Source organism: Symphodus melops, assembly GCF_947650265.1.
Source record: "Symphodus melops genome assembly, chromosome: 17".
In the NCBI taxonomy this organism is placed as follows: Eukaryota; Metazoa; Chordata; class Actinopteri; order Labriformes; family Labridae; genus Symphodus; species Symphodus melops.
The window spans coordinates 2,798,790-2,820,694 of NC_136707.1; the positions used below are offsets into that span (position 1 = coordinate 2,798,790).

The 21,905-nt window shown below is 40.4% G+C and overlaps 3 protein-coding genes across 4 annotated transcripts; 1 reads left to right on the plus strand and 2 right to left on the minus strand.

Annotated features, from left to right (window-relative positions):
* Positions 1-2,061: 2,061 nt before the first annotated feature.
* Positions 2,062-9,800, plus strand: samd14 (sterile alpha motif domain containing 14). The gene is made up of 10 exons (XM_079365740.1): positions 2,062-2,569; positions 5,088-5,245; positions 5,655-5,735; positions 5,816-6,002; positions 6,229-6,328; positions 6,561-6,629; positions 6,757-6,913; positions 8,359-8,475; positions 8,626-8,781; positions 9,440-9,800. The coding sequence occupies exons 1-10, from the start codon at positions 2,533-2,535 to the stop codon at positions 9,593-9,595; spliced, it is 1,218 nt and encodes a 405-aa protein (XP_079221866.1). The 5' UTR covers positions 2,062-2,532; the 3' UTR covers positions 9,596-9,800.
* A 1,611-nt stretch (positions 9,801-11,411) lies between these two features.
* csf3b (colony stimulating factor 3 (granulocyte) b) lies at positions 11,412-13,938 on the minus strand. 2 transcript variants are annotated; one of them, XM_079365750.1, is made up of 5 exons: positions 13,617-13,938; positions 12,406-12,578; positions 12,212-12,322; positions 11,918-12,049; positions 11,412-11,819 (listed from the first exon to the last, which is right to left on the minus strand). In XM_079365750.1, the coding sequence occupies exons 1-5, from the start codon at positions 13,630-13,632 to the stop codon at positions 11,622-11,624; spliced, it is 630 nt and encodes a 209-aa protein (XP_079221876.1). In that variant the 5' UTR covers positions 13,633-13,938; the 3' UTR covers positions 11,412-11,621. The 2 variants fall into 2 exon arrangements, with proteins under 2 accessions (XP_079221876.1, XP_079221875.1); XM_079365749.1 differs by lacking the exon at positions 13,617-13,938 and having other exon boundaries at positions 12,406-12,649.
* A 1,962-nt stretch (positions 13,939-15,900) lies between these two features.
* psmd3 (proteasome 26S subunit, non-ATPase 3) lies at positions 15,901-21,375 on the minus strand. Its single transcript, XM_079365737.1, has 13 exons — positions 21,267-21,375; positions 21,009-21,185; positions 19,754-19,944; positions 19,444-19,584; positions 19,190-19,326; positions 18,822-19,012; positions 18,637-18,740; positions 18,182-18,296; positions 17,742-17,861; positions 17,525-17,628; positions 17,233-17,388; positions 16,297-16,347; positions 15,901-16,175 (listed from the first exon to the last, which is right to left on the minus strand). The coding sequence occupies exons 2-13, from the start codon at positions 21,178-21,180 to the stop codon at positions 16,098-16,100; spliced, it is 1,560 nt and encodes a 519-aa protein (XP_079221863.1). The 5' UTR covers positions 21,181-21,185; positions 21,267-21,375; the 3' UTR covers positions 15,901-16,097.
* Between the last annotated feature and the right edge of the window lie 530 nt (positions 21,376-21,905).

Genomic DNA, 21,905 nt, shown 5'->3' on the forward strand with positions numbered 1-21,905 from the left:
GTCTGAGAAGCAGCTCACAGTTCAAGCCCATGTTTGCTCAAGTGTTTTTGCATTTAAAAGATGTTAGTTTTCAATAGGATGGGTTATGTGCTAGACTTGACACAAAACAAAATCAGATTGTGTAATGTCATGTCGAAAATACATAGGACAGATGGGACATTACAGTAACAAGATACCCCCATGTGTTAAACATGATTTGAATATGTAAGAGAATTTTACTTCCTGGAAAAACAGGGCTTGAATAGATAAATAAAAAAAATAAGACATTGAACACATGACATGCCATAAATTGAAAACATGATACAATAAAAGATGATGCAACATGAAGACATGGACAACATCTACAATGATGAGGTGAGGCGAAAAAAAAATCATGCAGTTCCCCGAGTGTCCACTAGAGGCTGGCTCCAAGATGACCTGAAGTCACATAAACACGACTGGCCAAAAAGGCATTTTTACAAAAAAAAATTGAATTTTTTGAATGTATTTTTTTTATTGCTCCGTTTTGATTTCAAGAGTGATATGTGTTATCCGTAGTAAGGCACATAGCTGACGTGATGGACAGGTGGACACGATATTACGGTTCGTCTAGAGGCTTAAAACCCACCTCAGCTACAACTATACGCGTGTCTTTACGTTGACTGAAAGTTAGGCTGAGACAGCATTTCCAGCACGGTGGCTGCTGCCGATGAGCCTGCGGAGCTGCAGGAACAGATGGGTGACGTCACTCAGGCTTTGTTCCATTAATATTTACAGTCTATGGGTTAAACACAGCATCCATCATGAAAAGACTTGAAAAAGAATAAAGGGAAAAGAAAACACATTCAGGCAGGGCAATCAGCAGGTTGAACCCTTGTTTTTTTGTGTGGTGTTTAAGTCATTACGAAATATTAAAACATAGCCTTCTTCTTCTTGATAGTTTGTTAGGTCTCCTTCCTCTGTTGTCCAGTTTGTTTTTACCCTCGGTACAGAGATTGAGTCCAGGGTGACCGTCTGTTTACTGCTCACACCGTGGCTGCAGGGTGAGGCAGCAGATGGCCTTTCTGCTGGGATACCTGCCCACTGCTCCCTCTTAACTCTCTCTCTCATCTCTCTCTCTCTCTGCTACATGTTATTCCTTTTTGCTTACATCATCTTTCTGCAATTTGAAAGGACAGCAATATTTGACAAGGAGGACAAGTGTCTCACTCCACAGCTAAAGAGACTTACAGGAGCAGAACGATCAAGCTTTAGATCGGAGCTTTAATAGCCTGACATTGTGACCCCCCCCCCCCCCCCCCCCAAAAAAAAAGATGAAGCATTACTTATCCATGAGCTCTACCTCTTATCCCTTGAGGAGCCTTTAAGCTGACCTTCACGGGCCTTAGATATGACCAACCTCGAGTGTTGGAAATTAGGTGTGTTGCTTTAGGAAAGCAGAGGATTCAGAATACTGAAGGTGTCTGTTTTTGTTTCATGATGGTGCACAAGGGCGACATATACTGGATCAAAAGGTCACACATTCTTCCTTTAACATACGACATCAGGTGCCATTGTAAAAAGACAACGAGCAAATACAACATAAGTTCACTTAATATGTAAGTTTAAATAAATAAAAGCAAAAGTAGGAGAGAAGTGATTAAACTTCAGTTTCAAGTATTCTTTCAGAACAACTTTTAGTTTTTAAGGCTATGTTGATAAAATTAGAACTACAAGAATACTAAACTAGCAACTAGTGTTTGCATCTGTCATTTAAATGTGTTTAATTTTCTATGTTTTCATGTCTGGCTCAGTTATCCATCAGATAGGAGGAGCAAATTAACCAAGGACATTCAAAAAGTCATCACCTGTTTCTAGAACTTATCTTTATTTGATCTACTTTTAATCTTTCCTATATTAAAATAGCCTCAATTCTGCTTTTCATTTCATTAGAAAATAGAAACCCCTCTTAAAAAACTTTTTCTTTTTTTTTTTTTTTAAATTAAATTAAATATTAATTTTTTTCTAGTTGGTTATGAAGCTGCTCAGATCTGTCCTGGTTCTTGCAATAATAGAAAGTCGTTGCAGGTTCTCAAAATCCCACAGCTCCTTCCCTCATCTTCGCTCTCCTTCCCTCTTGGCTTTTTCAGAGCAGCTGACCTCTAAAAAAGCCTCATTAAGAATTCAGCAGAAAAAAACCATACAGACAAAAAGAGTGGATACGAGAAACAAAAAAAAAGTAAGTTTTAAGTTGAACAAGGTTTCGATCCCCAGCTCCTACAACAACGTGTCCAATGTGTCATGTAAATGTGTATGAATGGGATTTTTTTTTTTTTGTTGGACTCCCTGCAGCAGCCTCTGCCACCGGTGTGTAAATGTGTAGGTGTGACATGCGGTGTAAAAGCGCTTTGAGTCATCGGAGGACTAAAAAAGTGTGACACAAGCTCAAGTCTATTTACCATTTACCAAATCACATAAAGCCCACGGACGCTTCTCTCAGGTGACTTTTCTTATGAAGGAGTTTCTTGTTGTAACATCTTTTGTATTTTGTCTCTGAACAGTAACTGCTGAGTCATGTCTGCCGGCCTGGAAGATACAGACAATGTGTTTGGTGAGTCTTACACGTAACATACACGTACACTTGATATATACTGTACATATTTATTTTTTCTTTAGTTTTTAGAAATTCAGTTTTTAGCACAAAACATGAAGATTTATTATATATGTATATAAATATTCTGCATATGTATTATAAAACCAGATAATTTGTTAGATATTAAACCAACTTATAGTTTATACAAATCATGAAACAATTGATTCCAAAGGAGAAAAAAAGCTTCACCAAAAGATCAAATGAAATGATGGCAGAGAAAATACTATTCAGTGTAAAAAAAAAAAAAGAAAAAATCTCTTTCTTTTCTAAAGCTCCTTTCTTCTTCCAGCTTTCTAATATCATCTAATGCTTCTTCGTCCTCCCCCTTCTAATGCAATTACTTCTCGCCTCTGGGTCCTCCCCCATCTTCTGCACCTCTCGCTCTCTCCCATCATTCATTCCTCGTTTTTATCATCTCTGTATGCACCATCCCTCATCCTCTTTATCAAATCTCTTCTTTCTTTCCCGTTGTCGCCTCCTGCTGTGTTTTACCAAACAAAACCTTCATACTGTACATTCTTTCCTCTTCTCTCTTTCCCTCTTCTCATCTCTTTCCATCCCTCCCACCATCCTCCCCTCCCAACCCCATCCTCTGGGAAATAAACTGCTGTCAGCTCGTTCTGGGGGAGTAGGCACAGAGGAGGTCTGTTATTCTATACATTACACTCATGTCCACATACATACAATATGGATGATACAATAACTTTAATGTATTTTATATAAAATTACTCAAACAGTGTCCTCAGGCAGTCCAACAAGTATTTTTATAACTTCTCACACAGGGGTTGGGATTTTGCTCTGGATTTCCCCTCTCAAGCTGCAGGTATTCCCAAAACCTGGAAGGACTGAGAGTCCTTAATGATCCTCAAAATATTTTTTTAGGGTTGGGGATAGAAAAAAATACATGAAGACAAACCAAAGAGCACATTTTAAAACTAGCTCACCGCTTCATGTGCATGGACATTTCTTTCATTTTTGCTATTTAGGGCACATTGGATGTTTATACTTTGTGAGGACATTTTAACATTTAACATTTTATCATTGTACGACACATTTTGATGTTATTTTTTACCAAGTGAGGACATTTCTGTCTTCTGAATACATTTTTGGATTCTGGTATTGTTAGGAAATCTGGACCGCTGGACATTTCTTTGGGCTTGCACTATGAGAACATTTCTGATCTAGGAGAATCTGTTTGTTTTGCAGATGATGCTGTACCTTAATTGTGATAACATTTCTAAAATGTGGTGACACCTTTACATGCCAACTCTGTCTTGTGAGAATCAGGTAGCGGTCCGAGTTAGGCTTTTGCTTATAATGGTTGGGTCTTGGTCTCGAACAGGAAGTGATTCACGTTTTATTTGGTCCTTTAAAGTAAACCTCTATAAAGAAAAGTGTGTGAGAGTATTGGTCAGCACGTTAAATATTTCATAGATCTCTGATGGGTAGAGTGGGAGGATGAAGAAAAACTCATTATGTTAAAGACTTTAGTTGTCTTCATAAATACAGCTGCAGCCACCGAAGAGCCGCTCTGCTGTTAATGAGTCATTAATTCACGGCAGAGGAACAGAGAGCAGTAATGTGAGAAGCTAGTCAAGAAACAGCAGCATATACAGCTTAGTCAAACAATATAAGACACAAATGAAGGAGACTTGCTTGCTGAGATTCAGATCTCTCAAACCCAAAGATTATTACATCTGGTCCAGAGGAGGTTACTAAAGGTTATTTTTTGTATTCTGTCCTCAGTGTGTGTGTGTGTGTGTGTGTGTGTGTGTGTGTGTGTGTGTGTGTGTTTGTCTGTACACAAATTCTCTTCAGGCTGATGGACTTAAAGAGAAAGTCGGAGGCAGGAGTAAAGATAAAAGCTCTTACCTCTTTGCATCATTCTCTTTATGATTTTTCTGGTTTACTGAAATGATACAAAAGAAAGAAAAGCACCCATGAAAATGTGAAACATTACATGCTAACAAAGGAAATTACAAAGTTTTGGCATACGACTATCACATTTGTAAAACATAACAACCACACATAGCTGGTAAACGTATTGCAAATGATGAACAACAAATTAATTCATCTTAATGCAGCATTACAAAAAGAGCTGGTATATAATGCAGCAATGAAACTTCTTCCATGTAAATAATTCATTTTTTTTTTATCAGCTTGTTAATATATTCAGCATTTTACAGCAACATAATAGAAAAACATAAACACCACATATGAATTTATATAGTGAGCTGCAAATACAACTTAACTCACAAGCCATGCTGTCAAGGGTACAAACAAAGGAATTAAGGAAAATAGTAATAACAAAAGACTTTCCTGATTTGAAGAAATTATAGATTCAAAAATACATAAATAAGGAGACAAAAGAACAACTACAGACTTAAGAAGACTACAACCTCATTGAGTCTTTACCTGTGAGTCCTGGCAGGTAAAACCTCATGATTCAGGTCTGTTTTGTGACTTTGTGTTTCAGACCTGAACGAGGCAATCCCAGAGACCGAGCTGCTGGATAACAGCATCCAGAAAGGCCGAGCCCAGCTGTCCATCAAAGCCCGGAGAAATCGACCCTCCAGGTCCCGTTACCGCGACAGCCTGAGCTCAACGGAGGGAGACGACAGCCTGGAGAGAAAGGTAGCCTGCAGTGACTTTAAGAACTGTGAGGAAATTCAATGATAAGCTGCCTATTCAAAGGAGAAAAAGTGACAAAGAAGAGGAACATTTTTATTAATTTCTGCATCGTGAGAGTCCTTATCTTGATGACAAAGTAGAAATTTAGAGAATAATATAAAAAATGTTCATAACAGGGGCGCTCATGGCCTCCTTGGCGCCCCATGTGCAGAGGCGGGTGGCTCAGATTCAAATCAGACCTCATCTTTCCCCGCTCTCTCCGTCCTGGATTTTCTGGCTCTGGCTTGACAAAGTCATATAAAAGCCCACAAATAAATGTTTTTTATGAACATGGTAAAAATGCAACTGATTATGTTTTTATGGTTGTTTTATTAGGAAAGTACATTTACAATTTGCTCATTTACCTCTCCAGCTCGCCACACGAGGCAACTCCCCCTCTCCTGATTCGCTGCTGTCGGTTCGAAGCCCCGCCTTCTCTTTTGACACGTCACTGGTGAGACACATGAGGGTTGAGGGACAGGTTTTCATGTCTGAATATAAAGGGTAAACAAATACTTTATTTTGATTCCTCAGGGTCGCCGCTCTCCAGAGGATGAAAGAGAGCCATTGGCTGCTCCCCCACGGGGGCGGTACCACCAGCTGACCAATACCACGTCCCAGGAGGCTCTGGTGACCCCCAGCAGCTCGCCCTCCAGGTCCTGCCCCTCCCCTGACTGCTCTCGGGTGTACATGAGGAGAAGCAGGAGGCCCGACAGCGAAGGTACACCCTTTTAACAAACCTGTAAAAAAATAAAAAAAAATAAAAAAAGTCATTATCATGAATAATCATTATGATGAAAAGCAGGAAGCTGAATTGCAAAGGTCACATTAGAACAGATGTCAGACGGCTCTTTCACAACCTTCATCCAATTTATTATTGATTTATATGTGTGTGTGTGTGTGTGTGTGTGTGTGTGTGTGTGTGTGTGTGTGTGTGTGTGTGTCAGTGTTGGTTTCTGATTCAAGTCGAGATACTAGTCCAGCTGATTCGGGCAGCCCGGCGGTCGTCTTTGACAAGAAGACAAAGAGACGCTTTTTAGACCTGGGGTGAGACACTAAAGAACATCTGTCACTTATTTTATGTTTAATCCAAAATATGCGAATAACTGATGAATTTAAACAGTTCAGTGTGGTTAATCACAATTGAACTTTTTTAAACTTTGGACCTTAATCACATTATGATTTATGTGTTGACGCCAACAGCCCTACAAATAATAGCATTGATTTAAGTAGCCACAAGACATGAGCTACTCTCTCTCTCTTTCTCTCCCTCTCTCAGGGTGACTCTGAGGCGTTCATATATTAGGGTGAGGAAAGATAAATCCAACAGGCTCTCTGTGGGAAGCAGGTGGGTTCATCCAGAACAAAACTAGACTGAAACTTTGACACATCAAATAAAAAAGCTAACGGGCGGGTAAATCAAATCCTCCAACAAATAAAACAATATGTTTTTGTTGGATGTTTTGTGTCCTCAGAGAGCCGTCTGAGAGTCCATCTCGTTCTTCAGGATCCTTCGTACCTTTCTCCTGGTTCACTGAAGGACGGGGGTCAGTATCCTCCTCTGCCACTCCCCCGTGCTCCCCCAAGACCACCCCGCTGAGCTCCCCGAGACCCCGCAAGTCCCACTCTCAGGTACGGAACAACCTCACATGTTGCTCTCAGGAAAGCATACTTTAAAACATACAGTATGGAGAACCGTACGACAGGCTTTACATTCAAAGGTCTAAAATGACAGACAGAATGTTGATCGTTGCCATGGAAACACTGGATGTTACTTCAAAGACCAAAGTTGCAATTGCCACTAAAAGCTGCCGTACTCTTGCTGTTTGTGCTGCTGTGTTAAAAAAACGTCATCTAAACTATACTTTCATCGTTTCATTGTTCTTTTAATACAAGATTATCTGGATTTGAGAAGTTGACATCTTCTTTGCACAAGTTCTATCAAGCAATACTTTTTTTTTAACTTAAGCAAATTAACTAACTACAATGAATTGTTGTTTTTTAAGTGTATTTAGCTGCAGTTTACACCTTGTTCCAACAAAGGAAAACATTGCTAATAATCACAATCTCCTTCAAAAGAAAAGACTCTTGTTCACATAAGTTTCTTTTCTCTTTCGTATATTTTGAGTCTTTAAATAGTTCAGGATGATTTCAAACCACAGTGTCTGAGCTTCTGAACTCCGCTAGACGTGTCACCTGCCAACCAATCACAAAGCAGGGCTACATGACGCTGTGATGTAGTGAGTTATAGCTCAGTTTCATAATAAAAGTCTTTCAGTTTGCTGCAAGTGTTTTTCTGTGCATTGATTTTTCTGGTTTACTAACCTTCACCCACACAACGACCTGCATGCTTTTAGTGTAACCGCCACAACACACACACACACACACACACACACACACACAGAGATACTGTAGTCACATGATCCCAAGGCTGTGGTTTGTTTGGTGGTTGTAGATAAATGTTCTGCCGTTGTAGTCCATAAAAACAATCACAGTTTGAAAGGACACAGTGTGCGGTGTGTGACCATAAACACACACTTTCAGTCCCGCTCGTTTTTCTTTTCTGTCGGATTTATCTCTACACTTAATGACTCCCTCTGTTTTATCATTAAAGCTCAGAGGAAGAAGCTCCATTAGACATCCATAGTGGAGAGAGCTAATGGCTTTAATAGTCTTTGGTGTGTGTATGAACTTGCCTACCTATCGATCAGTGGAACGCTGATACACACTTACCTAAGGGAAATCACCGAGGCTAACAAGGGACATTTTGGACAGCCATCATTTTGTTTGTCATTTATCATTTCAAAAGCAGAACTCAATTTCAAAATGATAAAAAAAAAAAAAAAAGGAAATAGTGCTGAGACGCGGGAAATCAATAACATATTGACCATAAAAAGTACATATTTTTCTACATCGATCCCAGACTGTCATATCCATCTTGACATTTTTTCAAAATGGCCAAAAGTCGTAAACACTGAAAGAATAAGGTTAAGAAGAAAACTGAAAACTAATTGTAGCTAATTGTAGTTTGTGCCGTTATAAACAGTTTTTTTTCTCTCACTCACGTCTTCCTTCAGGAGTCGGCTCTCAGTGAGGAATTTTCTCCTCCTCAAACATCCTCCTCCACCTCTCCTCCGGTTGACTCTTCCAGATCCTCTCATCCATACCAAACCCTGTCCCAGTCATCTGATGAGGTGGCACACACACACACACACACACACACACACACACACACACACACACACACACACACACACACACAAGAATGATGCAAATTGAATCAGAGCCCATTATTGGCCTCTTGTTTAGAGTTCTGACCTCCTTTTCCCGTGTCTCCTCCTCAGCCCTTAGATGAGCCGTCCTGTCCGGTGTCTCTGTGGACGACTCAACAGGTCTGTCAGTGGTTGAAAGGACTCAACATGGAGCAGTACGTCCCAGAATTCAGTGCAAAGGACATCGACGGTCGGGAGCTGCTGCAGTTGGACGGAACCAAGCTGAAGGTGAGGAAGCAGCTGAAGCCTCTGCAGGACGTCAGTAAGCTCAGTCTGTTGCATGTTGAGACAGTCTTTAGATGGTTCCCCTTTCAGCATAAGAAACCAATGTCAGCAACAATAGAGGGAGAAATCTATACTGTTTAAAAAAAAATCACAACACATTATTTCAAACTTTTTTTTTTTTTTTTAAAGAAATAAGAATTTTTCTCAGCAGAAAAAAGGCAACAATGGACCATTTTACCACCGAGGAGAAGTGAAGTGGTCTCTGTGGTATGTGACATGAAGTGATGTCACCTATCTATTTCTATCCCAGTATACCTCTGCAGTATGCTCCAACACCTTGACAAACACAAATGTGCTGAAACACGTCAGCATTTTCCACTTTTCATTCTTTTGTACTTTAACCTCTCAGAGACCACTCCACAAATGATATCCACCACAGAGCGCCTTTTATCATCATTTTAACTGATATTATAATTATGAGTCAGAACCTTATGTCTTTGATTTAAACTGTAAGACATTTACTTATTTTAAAAGTTGAACCTTTGGTCCCAATCATGCTCACTGATCCTCTCAGTTTCTGCCACGCTGTATAAAATTACCTGTCCTATTTCACGTTCAGTAAAAAATATCAGAGTGGTACCTCTGTCTTCCTCCTCTGCAGGGCCTGGGCGTGCTCAGTACATCGGATCGCAGCACTCTGAAGCGCCGCATCAAAGAAATCTTAAGTGCAGCTGACAAAGAAAGAAAAGCTCTGGACAAGATGGAGAAACAGAAAGAAAAACTGCGAAGAAAAGACCTGGAACAGCACAGGAACTGACCCCGACCATCAGGGGGAGCCACCCACAGGCAGCAGGGGAGAGGAAGGGGACAGAAGAACCCAGGGGAGACAGCCAGGTGTGAGGACAACTAGGGGGGTAGGACAGACAATAACCAGAAGGAGACACAAAACCATTGCAAGAGACAGCAAAGAAGGAAAAGAGAGAACAAGGTGAGAAATCAAGGTAGGAGGACAAACAGGGGGAGACACTGAGGGAGGAAACAAGACAACCAGGGTGAGGACCACCAGAGGGAGACACAGGACAGCACTCTTTCATGGTGAAATATTTCATGGCTATAAAAATGTATCTTTGTGTATTTTCACAGCTGGGGTTTTCAGACGCTAATAATAACATATTTTATGTCCTTTCCTTGCTTCCATTAAAAGTACCATGACACATTGTCAGTTTGATCTGTGATGTGGTGAGAGCAGGTTTTGCCTGAAGCCCGCCTACTATGAAGGTTCACCCCCCCCCATGGCCACGCCCACAACGAGCTGTGACAAACTTTCTGTATTTTTCGAATAAATGAAAGTGGAGTAAAAGTGTGGTGACTGTGTGTTTTTTCTTCTAATTGGTTTTATTTATAGTTTATGGTCACTCTGATCATCAGAGTGACCAATGACCAGAAACTGGAGATTCCACTACCACTGGAGATTCATACATATAAATAAATAATCTAAACTATTTGAAATCTTAATTTTAATTTGCATGTTTAAAATGTTTTTTTTTTAGATGAAAGGAACAAAACCGGGAAAGATGAATGGACAACAAACAACAGTAATAGAAAAGGAAGTTAAGTGTGCAAAAACTTTATTTGAAATATAATACACTGCAGACACAGAGATCTGATTTGCTCTTAGCATCAACAAAGCATACCACACAGAAGAATATGATTCTTTATAAATAAAAATAAATAAATAGTTTCATCTGGAGTTCAGTTTCCCACTTAAACACACTTGAAATAAATAGAAATAAATTAATTAATGTTAAAAACTCATTCTGACATCATCTCAGCTGTTCCTCAAAATAAAGAAACGTTCAACTCCTGCAGTGACAAGCACACTTTAAAAAAAATATCATTCACACAAAAAACAGTTATAAATAAATATCCAAGCATAAATTATCAATAAATATTAGTTAAAATATAAATAACCTGTTTTCACCTGAACACCAAGTGCAGATAATCTACATATAAGAAGGCATTACCTTGTTGCAATGAAAATTGAGTTAGAACTACATCACAAAACTATAATAAACTTTAACTATAATTTCTATGACTTTATAATCCTTTAAAGCTTAAGGCTTGAAATAAGTTACACTGATGACTTGTTTCATTGCTTTACTCTTTTGCTTTAAAACTCTAGATGGACTCTCTTTTCTGTCTGTATTGACATGCATCTTCATAAGTTATGTAAATGCTTCAGACAAAATTAAAAAAAAAACCCACCTAGAGTGAGAAAGAGCTGCAGGTTTCAGGTTTCAGAGCAGGTTTAGACCCGCACATCTCTGATCTGCCGCGATCGTCTCTGCAGTCCTGAAAGCTTTTTGAACTCCTTCACATTCCTGCTTGTCGTCTTGGACAGACGAGGCGGAGCTCTGATCCTTAAGATGATAGACAAGCCGGCTACGCAAAATGTTCCGGATAGTTCTGCAATACTACATCACGTACCAACATCCTGAAAACCCTTCAAGATATATAAATAAATAAACAGATTTAAAAATGAAGCAGCAGATTGCTTCCTTTTGGAAAAAGATGCTTCACTTGTGGAAAATACAATAATAAATATGTGAATTGTAGCTTTGTAAGTTTGTCTCTATCCGATGATATATGTCAGCTTGAAGAGAAAAATCAAGTGATTTTCTTTGACCGTTATTCCCTGATTGATAACAAATGAAGGTTTCTCATGAGGCCCTGGAGGTAGACGTATCTGATCCTTGCAGAGTTCAGACTTTGTGTTTGCTGAAGCAACTTTTGCTCTGTCCAACTCATCTGAGTTTTTCTCAGTATCTTTAAAAGCATACTGCTTAGCGTGCTCCTGACGTTTGTGGCCTGTAGGAGGCAACAGCTCTCAGGCTTCGGATCAGATCGTGACAGAAGGAACGAAGTTGTGTCAATGTAAGGTGGACGGCCACCTGGACGTCATAGTCGCCATGGGGACTAAAGGCCAGGTCTGCATACTGATCGTCCTCGCCACCGCTGCCAAGCTGAGCCACCTCCTTCATCTAAGAGACGCACACAGAAACACAGCGTCAGCTGTCATTTACAGTCAAGCACAACAGAACAGGGAGCGCAGTGATGTCACGTCCGGGATGCGTGGTACCTTGTTGATGTGCATCAGCAGGTCTCGAAGGTCGGCTTTCAGGTCGTTCAGTCCACTCAGTCTGTTTGACAAAACTTCCAGTAGCCCCTGGTACAGTTGGGTGCCCGCTGACATGCGGCTTACACAGATCTCCTGCAGGATGGACACAGAGAGAGTTGTTAGCTAGGATGGAAGAACTTCCAGTGGACCAGTAGAAACTCTGAACTTTATACCTAAATAAACCGAGAAGCTTCGTAAAGGATTTTAAGAACCCATCCGTCCCCCCCCATAAACCCCCCCGGAGTGCAGACTGACCAGTGTGAAGCGCTCAGACAGCGGTTTGAGGACTGGTGCCACAGGGATGCCCAGAATAGTCATCATCATATGCAGGTTTGCTGTCTGGGTGGAGGGGTCAAGTGACAAACCCTGAAGGACACAAAAACGAAACACTAAGAACAAGTGAAGAAGAAAAACAGCCAATCAGAGTGCAGCAGACTCAGCTCTCTCACCTCAGTGTTAACGGTGGCCGTGTGCACGGCTGGGATGTCCCTTAGGATTTTCTCCACCAGTGTTTTCGCTCGCTCGGCTGCTTCTCTGAATGCCAGCGGCAGGTCAGCCGGCGAGCTGACAGGAGCTGACTGAACCGAAGCCCAAAACAGGAAGTGGTGCAGAACAGCGATAACTGGAGAGAAAAACATAATTGTTGAGTAACGGTTCTGTGAGTACATACAAGAATGATTTCCTATAACCAAAAAAAAACTATTATCAATATTTCATAAATGCACAGCTGGATTATTTAGTTTTTAACAAAAACTTGATCCCTTGAGCGAGTAAAATATTTGTATCTCTTTTTATAATTAATCTATTAATAGAAAGTTGACATGAAACAACAGTAAGGTGAAAGTAAAAAGGGTGAATTCAAATCTGCTTTTTCATATCTGAAACGAAGGACAACATAACATGTAAAGTAAAAACATCTGTAGTTTGCTCTGACAAACTCAAACAGGAGATGTTGCATTTTGTCACATGCATAGAATAAATTAAATGTGTTGAACGACCACTGACAGATAACTACAGTAGGCAAGTTCCCATGATGACCTGTGGACGGCACTAGATACTAGAAAATACAGGATAAAGGGACTTAAGAAAAAGGCTGATGAGTCTATACAAATGGAAAGGAATTTGCAGGCTCTACCTTCTAAGTAAACACTGTTTGCATAACTGTAACATCACGTTTCAGGCCTGTGTGTTTGAGAAGCATGTCTCTACAAAAACAGCGACAATTTCCCCCTCCGGGATTAATAAAGTATATAAAATTCAAAAAATAGTAATAACTGTGTCAGCCATGCGTGGCTCTATTGCTGTGTTGTCTGACCAAGACTGAATACTTTCAAAAGATAATCCAGTCTTTTTCATCATTGAACATTTACTAGAGAAACAACCCCCACCTAACACTCTGAGCTTCAGGATGAATACACCTCCATACACTAGAATTGTGTGTGGCATTAAATACCCCTCATACATGGGGTTAAACGTGACTCTTGCTCCAGTCTAAGTTCTTGCTACGCAGAATATTAAACTTTTTTTGTATTAATCATAACGTTAACATAGAGGCACATTTTTAAATGTAGAAGCGCTATAAGAAATAATTTCCCATCAGAATTTAAACTTTCTGTATTTGCGCAGCTGCTTTCTAAATGGAGTCAAAGTGAGTTCTTACCTGTGAATGTGTTCATGTCTGTCAGGGCGGCTGTCGGTGTCTCGGTGTCGGTATCTGTCCGCCGGTGAACTCGGTAATTTCTGCTTTAGGTTCCATTTGCAGCCGTTTGCTCTTTTTATCCTGTCTTCGTCTTGAGGGATTTTCCATAAAAGAGAACCGTCATCTCTGAAACCCGAAGTGATGAAGCTTGCGAAAACCTTCTACGTCACAGCCCTGAGATCCGCGCTCTCACGGAAATCTGCGTGCAGGGGTCTCACCTGCGACCGGTAAGTCACGTGACCACACCTTCAGTTCTACATTAAACCCTGTTTATTAGGCTATACATGAAGATGCTTTTTTCCCCTGAAACAGCTAAATTATATTTTTATTTGATCAAATAGGCTATCCAAATCGTATACATCATCATAATTATAACTTTTATTATAACCATTATTATTATTATTATTATTATTATTATTATTATTATTTATAATATAAGTAGTAGACTGGGGCCTATTAAAATAAATCCTTTAGTGGTGGAAGAAGAAACCTATTTTTTTTATGAATGAGTTCAAACATGGTTCAGGTTGTGTCGTTGCGTGTGCTTGTAAAATAAGCCTCTCCTTTAGTCATCATTCCGCTGCTTGTGTGTCATCGTGTGTCTTCCTTTTAAGAAATCCTGTACAACACTACACTTGTGAGTCAGCAGAAAATTCAAAGGTGTTTCAAATAATTTACTTCCTGGAGGAATTAAAATCTGCAGTGGACAGGAAAAGTACTTAGTGCTTGTATACTGTACAGTAAAAGTGGGAATACCACAGTGAAGAAATAAAAGTCCTGCATTAATACACACTGTTCATTTGGCTCTCACTTACAAGAAAATACAAATATGCTGCGTATCATTAGCTTATTATAAAGAGTTTGCCAATGTCTAAAGAAAGATTTTATTGTACTGAGTTATCTTTGTTATAATTAATCTTTTTTGATGGTTTACACATTTCTGGACCTAATTCATAGACAGCCATTTTCCAGATGTTACGCTCACAGTTTAAAGCTTAAATGCTGATATAGGCCTAATGTTCACGAGTTTGTAAAGGCTCTATTATATAAATATAGGGACCTGACAATAGTTACTAATCTTAATAATATTTGTTTTACTGCTATTTATCAGAAACTAAAATCCATTGAAAGAAGTTAGTGGGATGTTACCAGTGTTGTAAAATATTTCTTCAGATTATAACGTGGATGTCTTCTTCACAACAAGGTGTTGAAATGTTGGCAATTAGACACGAAATCCTATCTGTTCAACATTACTAAAGGATTTGATTTACCCTCCCTGAGTGTGTCATACTGTACCAGGAAATGTCAGTCATATTTGTTAAGTTAAATAGTACATGACACTTTTACATGAAATTTGTGTAAGATTCTGATGAACTCATCTGGAGGCTAAAGTAGAAGTGAAGTGAGCAGTTTGCCTTGTGGAGCTGACTCAGAGGATCTCCTTTGAGGATGATGAAATGAGTCTGAGATCACAGCTGGAAGAGCTTCGCCTCAAGAGGCTACAAGGAACTGGATGAACAGTTCTGATTTATTCTATTTATTTCAGGTATTCTCAATAAAAACGCGCGCCAGCTCCAGCTTGCATCATTTCCCGTTTCTTGGATGTTCACATCCAAAATGTGTTTCTTTTTTTTTCCATTTGTGGATTTATTTTTTATTTCCTTTCAACACAGATCATTTTCCAAAGAACTGGAAAAAATTATTTCAGCAGGCCAGGGTTTTTTTTTTCCTTCATAAAAATATGTTCTCCTATTTTGTCCCTCAGTATTTTGAGGTGAATGTTTTGAAATGAGGTGAAGGAGGCTGAAAACAAGTTTTTCAGGTTCAGCTTTAAACGGTGGAGGCTGAAGGAGAAATTTGGGGTTAAGCGTCTTGCAGAAGGATCCATCAGACATGAGCTCTGATCAAACCCGACTTTCCGACTGAGAGGCGACAGACTCCACTAACCCACAGCTGCTCCATTGTTTGCAACTTGTGTAAATCTGGAATTTTGAAGCTGACCTCATTTTATATAAACACAAATTCAAAGTCAGTTTAAAGGTGACGCAGCGATTTCACGTTTTTAAAGATACTTCACTTGGGCTCCAGATAAGGCGTTTCTGTTCAGAATCAGGACGTGCCTTAATGAAATGGTGACTTAAGGTGTAACTATTGAAATGATTTATAAAAGAATGCACTCTTTTTTTTTTTTAAGTGAACATGCAAGTTCAACTACATTACCCAGAAAACCACAGACAACACCATGTAAACAAAACCAATGTGTGTTTTATTCGAGTGAGAGAAACAACAAACAGCAGCTGCAGAGAGAAGAAGTTACAGCGGGAATACACAGCAGAGAGAAAGAAGCGAGGGGAGAAGGGGATTGTTGCTAATAACTGTTTAATATCAGCGTGCAGACACACAGACACACTTCCTGTCTGCACAGGAAGTCGGCCCAGAGTCTCACGGGAAACTGTCGTCATCGTCTTCAGCCATTTCTTTAGCAAACTCCAGATCCTGCTGCTCTCGTTCCCTACGCTCCTGAACGCACCACAGACACAGAAACACCGACGTGTTAGAGCTGAGTAGGATGTTGTATGAATGTTGTAAAGTAACGCTGTGTGTTACAGGTGTGCATGTGTTACAGGTGTGCATGCGTTACCTCTGCTGACTCCAGGTCTTTGTTGTAAGCTTTGGGAGGAAACCTCATGGCCTGCAGGAGACGCACAGAGCGGATGGTTATGAAAAGCATCCACTATTCATGTGTGCACACTTATAAGCTCTTAGACAACAGAAACAGTCATTCAGAGAACCACTTAATAAACTTTTGCTTACTGTGACATCATAGCTTTGAGCATCTTCAAATGTTTTACACTAAGCTAACATCAATACACTACGAGTCCAGAAATGTCAGAATAGAAAAAAAAACTTAAAAAGCACAAAAACAAGTCAAACTTTTGAGGGTTGAAATAAATTACTGCGACATAAACACGCTGACTCAGGACAATTATGAATCTAACAAAAGATTTATTGAACGTTTGAGATTTTCTCCCTCTAAAGGCGTTTTAAAAGATTTATCTAAAACAGAACCAAACATCATAACAGTCAGTTCATGCACATTGATGGGTTGAATAATAGAAATGTCCCTAAAGCTGAATCTATCAACAGACTGGATAATATTAGCGCAGCATATCACGGCCGTGGTTCTGCTCTAACAGACAACACTGAGACTCTGTGCAGGCTGAAAGATAGACAACGTGTGGAGCCATTATATACAGCACAACAGGTGTCATAAAGTCCTTCCCACTTTGGATATTTCTATACATGCTATGGAGAATCACATTACCTTTACTCTTTAAATGTCAAACCTATTTGAGGAATACTTCATCATCTCTTCTGGGCCTATTTAAAAACTTTGAACATGAATGTGTTTGAAATCTTAAAATGTTGACTCAGGGTTGTAAACAGTTTAAACTTTTATTAACATTTCCTGAAATTTATTAAGAACTTTAATTTACCTTTCCAATCATCATCTGTTTAACTTCACTGACATGATATCAAATCCTTCAGGTGTGTGTGTCACAGGTGTGTGTTTTACCTTAACAGACATGTTGTGGATGTCCAGACAGAAGGAGATCCTCTGGTGAAAAGCTAACTGAGGCTCTCTGGTGCCGTAGATGTCCATCGTCTCTTTTGATTGGACAAAACCTTTCTCATGATTGATGCTTGCCTCGATCACTCCGTCACGGATCGCCTGATGGACACGGACACACACACACACGTCACACAAGGACCCACCCGTCGGCCTAAAACATATTTGTGACTGATCGTCGCTCTGCAGTGAGAGCAGGTCCAGATTAAGAAACTCAGCATGAGCACTTCCTGGTTACCTTGGCGACGATGAACTCTGCGTCCTCTGGACTGTCGAGCTGCAGCTTCGTAGCGATGTCGGCCAGAGAGATCCGCGAGTACGACAGACTGATCATACGCACACCTGCACACAAACACACACGCAGCGCTCAGAGACCATGAATAGAGGTTTAAGTTTCAAACGCACACTCGAGGATCAGGTGATGTCACAGGTGTCGTGGGCTGTGATTGGCTCACCGGTCTTGATGACGTTGTGTCTCAGGCGGATAATGAGTGTGTACGTCCCGTCTGTTTGAAACTTCTCCCCAAACTGCTCCAACACCTGGTTAAACTTGGCCAGGTTACCCGTTCTCACAGCTGCACACAGTATACACACACACACACACACACACACACACACAGTATACAAACACACACACATTATAACAAATTATTTGTGACGTAAAAAATGTTCAAAAAGTCTAACGAGTAACTCTATACATCCTGGTTTTATCTGATAAATATTTTAAATTTTTTTTATTTTTTTTGGAGATTCAAATAGTTGGAAATAACATTCTCAAATTCTGGATTAATATTTATAAAATATTTGATAGTTTAATAAATTAAAAGTACATACACGTAAAAATACTTGTACGGCTGAAAAAGAATCAAATTGTGTGCGCGTGTGTGTGACTGACCCTGTGTCAGCAGGAAGTAAGGCATCAGTGACCTCTTGAGTGACGGCTGTCTGAACTGAAGTCTGTCAGGAATCTCTCCCAACAGCAGCTCGACCACGATCAGCAGCTTATGAACCTGCAGACACACAGACAGATGTTCAACACATCTGTTATCACTCAGTGGACCTCAAACACACCTCACCTCCATGTGTGCTCACATCGAGCATTTTTTAGTACTTTCAGTTTCAAAAAAATAAAGTAGATCCTGCATCATTTAAAAACACAGATCTGAAATGTTGACAACTATCAGCAACTAATAAATCCAAACACAACGCACTGACTGACAGCTGGAAACAAACGATCCTGCATCTCCATGTGAGACCAGTGCACAACAGAAGGTTGTGAAACTTTGCGTTTACAGTTTGGAGCGCGGTGTATTAAAATGTGTTCGCAGTGTTTCCAGGTGTGGAACTGACCGTCTGCTTGAAGCCCACAGCGGTGTGTTGGGGAGCTTTCCTCAGAGCGTTTGTCAGAGTCCTGCGAGCCTCGGAGTACTCCAACTGGATCGCCTTAATACGACCTGCAGGGGTCACATGACCTACAGGTTAGCACTCAGGTTAACACACAGGATGCGCCCGTGTACGACAGGTAACAGTCTCACCTGTGTAGTAAAGGTATCGGGCCCACTCGTTGTTGTTGGCAAGTTCAGGGAACACGGACTTGGACACCAGTTTCTCGGCCTGGTCGTACAGGTTGAAGTGCAGGTAGTTCCTGAGCAGCAGGTTCAGGAGGACGGCCTGACCGTCAGCGTCGTGACGAAGAGTCGCCGTACGCAAACGAGTGTGGAGGAAACTAAAGAGACACAAAGAGAGAGCGTCAGTGATAATCTTAGCAGAGAAAAAGAAGAATGAAGATGACTAACATGTGATGGTGAAATGTTTAATTCAGAGGATGCTGCAGCTCTCCATGAGGCCTCGGTGTGTGTCACTGTCTAAGAACATGCGTGTGTGTGTGTGTGTGTGTGTGTACCTGCGCATGGTGTCGAACTGGTTGAGGAACTCGTACACACGGGCGTGGTAATAGTAACACTTGGCAGCGACCAGGTCCAGAGCTCTGCGGTTCTTCGAGCCGATCTTCTGCAGCAGGTCGTCTGATACTTTCTGAGCCTGAAACGGAGCAGCACGTTCATCACCATCACCATCATCATCATCAGGAAAGGTTCTTAGCATCACGCAGGGTTTGTGTTAAAAGCCAGATTAAAGACAGCTGGGCAGAAGGCAGACCTCGGTGTATCTCTTGTTGCTCGTCAGGTGAACCACCAGCAGCAGCTGCAGGTAAGCCTCCACCTCTGGCAGCAGGGGCAGTGCTGCAGCTTTACCCGTCCTGGGACGGAACTGGACGTCTCCATCCGCCATCTCCATGGGCTGACGGACAAAAAAAAAACAAGACATGCACAGATATAAATGTATTCATTAAATCAACAACAGTCGATAGAAGAAGTTTGGAAAACATCTCCTGTGATGAGCACATTTCAGTCTGAGATGTTTCGACAGGTGATCAATATTAAATGATGTTTTCAAGGTGTTTTCTCACCTCCTCCAAGAAGCTGAGCAGGAAGTCTCTGGTGGTGGTGTTGTTGGTGAAGAAGCCAAAGAAGGCTTTATGGAGAACGTTGGTGTTCAGACGACGGCTAGTGGACGGCAACGCTCTCAGAGCGCGAAGCACAAAGCGGGGCTCCTTCCCCGACACCGCCTTCTCGATCTGCTTCACGTGCTCCTTAATGTCTGAGGAAGAGACGAAGTGAAGAGGAGAAAAGAGGAGGCGGAGGAGATCAGGGAGGAAGAGGAGAAATAGAAGAACACAAGACCACAAGTAAGTGACCACAGAAAGACACAGAAGCTAATTATTAATTTTAGACATTTAAGCGTCACTTCTACAGCTCTACACACTTAAAGTAAACAACCATATTTGATTGGCTGAGGATACTTGTAATTTTTTGAACCTTTTGGCGTCACGTCTGCCAAGGTTTGGGCTAAAGACCCTGACACACTGTCAGCCGTCGGACTGTCGGTGAGCGCGTCACCGCCTTAGCTTTTGCAGTGTGTCTCTGAAGCTACAACATGTTGTATAAATGTTCTTCTGGTATCATAACAACAGACCAATACTGTGTCATGCATTCACAGAACATCAGCTGTAGTCTTTGCCATGTGTTCTAGTGCAACTTAAAAGGTGGAGTGAAATCCCTGCAGTCTCCCGATTGGAGTCACATTCACACACAAATAACACGGCCTGAATGCGTATTATGAGCAAAAACAAAAATAGCTTCCAATGCAGCAAGCAAACTCTGTTTATAATGTTTGTTTTGTTTGTTTACATTCATCACATCTCAAATCAGCACATTATCTTGCTGCATTGTCAAGTCGAAACGTGTTTATTGTAAAATGTTTACATCAACTTTACAATCTGCAAACAGATCTACACTGTTCAACCCTGCACATTAAGTAGATCTGTAGTTTTATTGTTCATATCTTCAGCTAACTGTGCTTTGTACACATCTTGTTATTTCTTTAGATACTGTGCGCTTTGGTATGTTTAATGTTTACTCAACCTTTATTTATTTATTATTGTTTCTTTTGTATACAACAGCAGCTGTAAAAACTTATTTTTTTATAAAATACTTTCTAACTCTGATCTGATTTTGTCATCTCGCTTCATCATGGTGTTTGTTAGCCGTGCATGCTAACAGGTTAGCCGGACGTTATCTTTAAATTAAAGTTCTGACAGTCGAACCGCTTTGGTTCCGGACTCTCTAAGATTTTTAAAAACATGTTCTGGGTTCCAGTGTTACCGTCCAGAGTCAGGCTGTCCAGTTCTTTGGGCTGCTTGGCCGTGCTAGCCCCCTCTTCCTCCGGCATCTCCACGTCCTGCGGCTCCGGGCCCGGCTCTTTCGGCTTCTCGGCTTTGGAGTCCCGGTCTCGGCCTCCCGCCTTGTCCCGCCGCTTGGCCGCTGTTTCTTTCATGATGTCTGGAAGACAAACAGTCCAGAGTAAGGACAAAACAAAATACTCCTTCAGCCCAGAAACTCGATTAAAAAACCTGCAGTGACCTCAGTTTTCTTCAGTCTGATCACTCCAACAATGACTGGCAACTATTTTGAAGCGCAGAGGATTGTGGGATATTTCAGACAGTACTAGATGATTGCAGAATCAACATGTCAGGCAGAGTTACTCAAACACAGGCGCATCGATTCATTCTATTTTAAACATGGATTGTGTGATTATTATTTATTTTCTATACTTTTAAGCAAACAAAAAAAAATATGTAAATGCAAATAATGATTTTAATTTAAAAAAAAAACATGTACATAAAAAAGTTCAACCCAATTCTGGTTACACATATGTTCCAATTTTTACAGAAGAAAGTAAATTGAAGTGGTATATTAATTTACTTTAGAGGTGCATATTATGTATTTTCAAACGTCAGAGCTAAATAATGTAACCTAATCAAAAATAGAATTTCAATTTGGTAAAAAAACACGGAGCCTATTATTTCATAATGGAAGTTTTTGAAAACATGGGATTTTGATTGTGTCGAAAGAAAAAAGGAAAAACAGAATAGGCTAACAGATAAAAGTTGGAGGTAATTTGTAGATTATAGTTCAGAAGAAAAAGAAAATCTACAAGTAAATGAACAAAAAATAAAATATATGATATTTCATTAATAATCCTAATTATCTTTATGACAT

Bases quoted from the DNA above. Each gene is read 5' to 3' on its own strand.
- samd14 (XM_079365740.1), top strand. From the start codon at position 2,533: ATGTCTGCCGGCCTGGAAGATACAGACAATGTGTTTG. The intron at 5,736-5,815 runs GTGAGACACATG...TTGATTCCTCAG, and splicing joins TCTCTTTTGACACGTCACTG to GGTCGCCGCTCTCCAGAGGA. The intron at 6,630-6,756 runs GTGGGTTCATCC...TTGTGTCCTCAG, and splicing joins AGGCTCTCTGTGGGAAGCAG to AGAGCCGTCTGAGAGTCCAT.
- psmd3 (XM_079365737.1), bottom strand. From the start codon at position 21,180: ATGAAAGAAACAGCGGCCAAGCGGCGGGACAAGGCGGGAGGCCGAGAC. The intron at 19,013-19,189 runs GTACACACACAC...GTGTCTCTTTAG, and splicing joins CAGTTCGACACCATGCGCAG to TTTCCTCCACACTCGTTTGC. The intron at 17,629-17,741 runs GTGAGCCAATCA...GTTTGTGTGCAG, and splicing joins ACACAACGTCATCAAGACCG to GTGTGCGTATGATCAGTCTG.
- csf3b (XM_079365749.1), bottom strand. From the start codon at position 12,624: ATGTACTCACAGAACCGTTACTCAACAATTATGTTTTTCTCTCCAGTT. The intron at 12,050-12,211 runs GTCAGTCTGCAC...TCCATCCTGCAG, and splicing joins TGTCTGAGCGCTTCACACTG to GAGATCTGTGTAAGCCGCAT. The intron at 11,820-11,917 runs GTACCACGCATC...TGCGTCTCTTAG, and splicing joins TGCTGATGCACATCAACAAG to ATGAAGGAGGTGGCTCAGCT.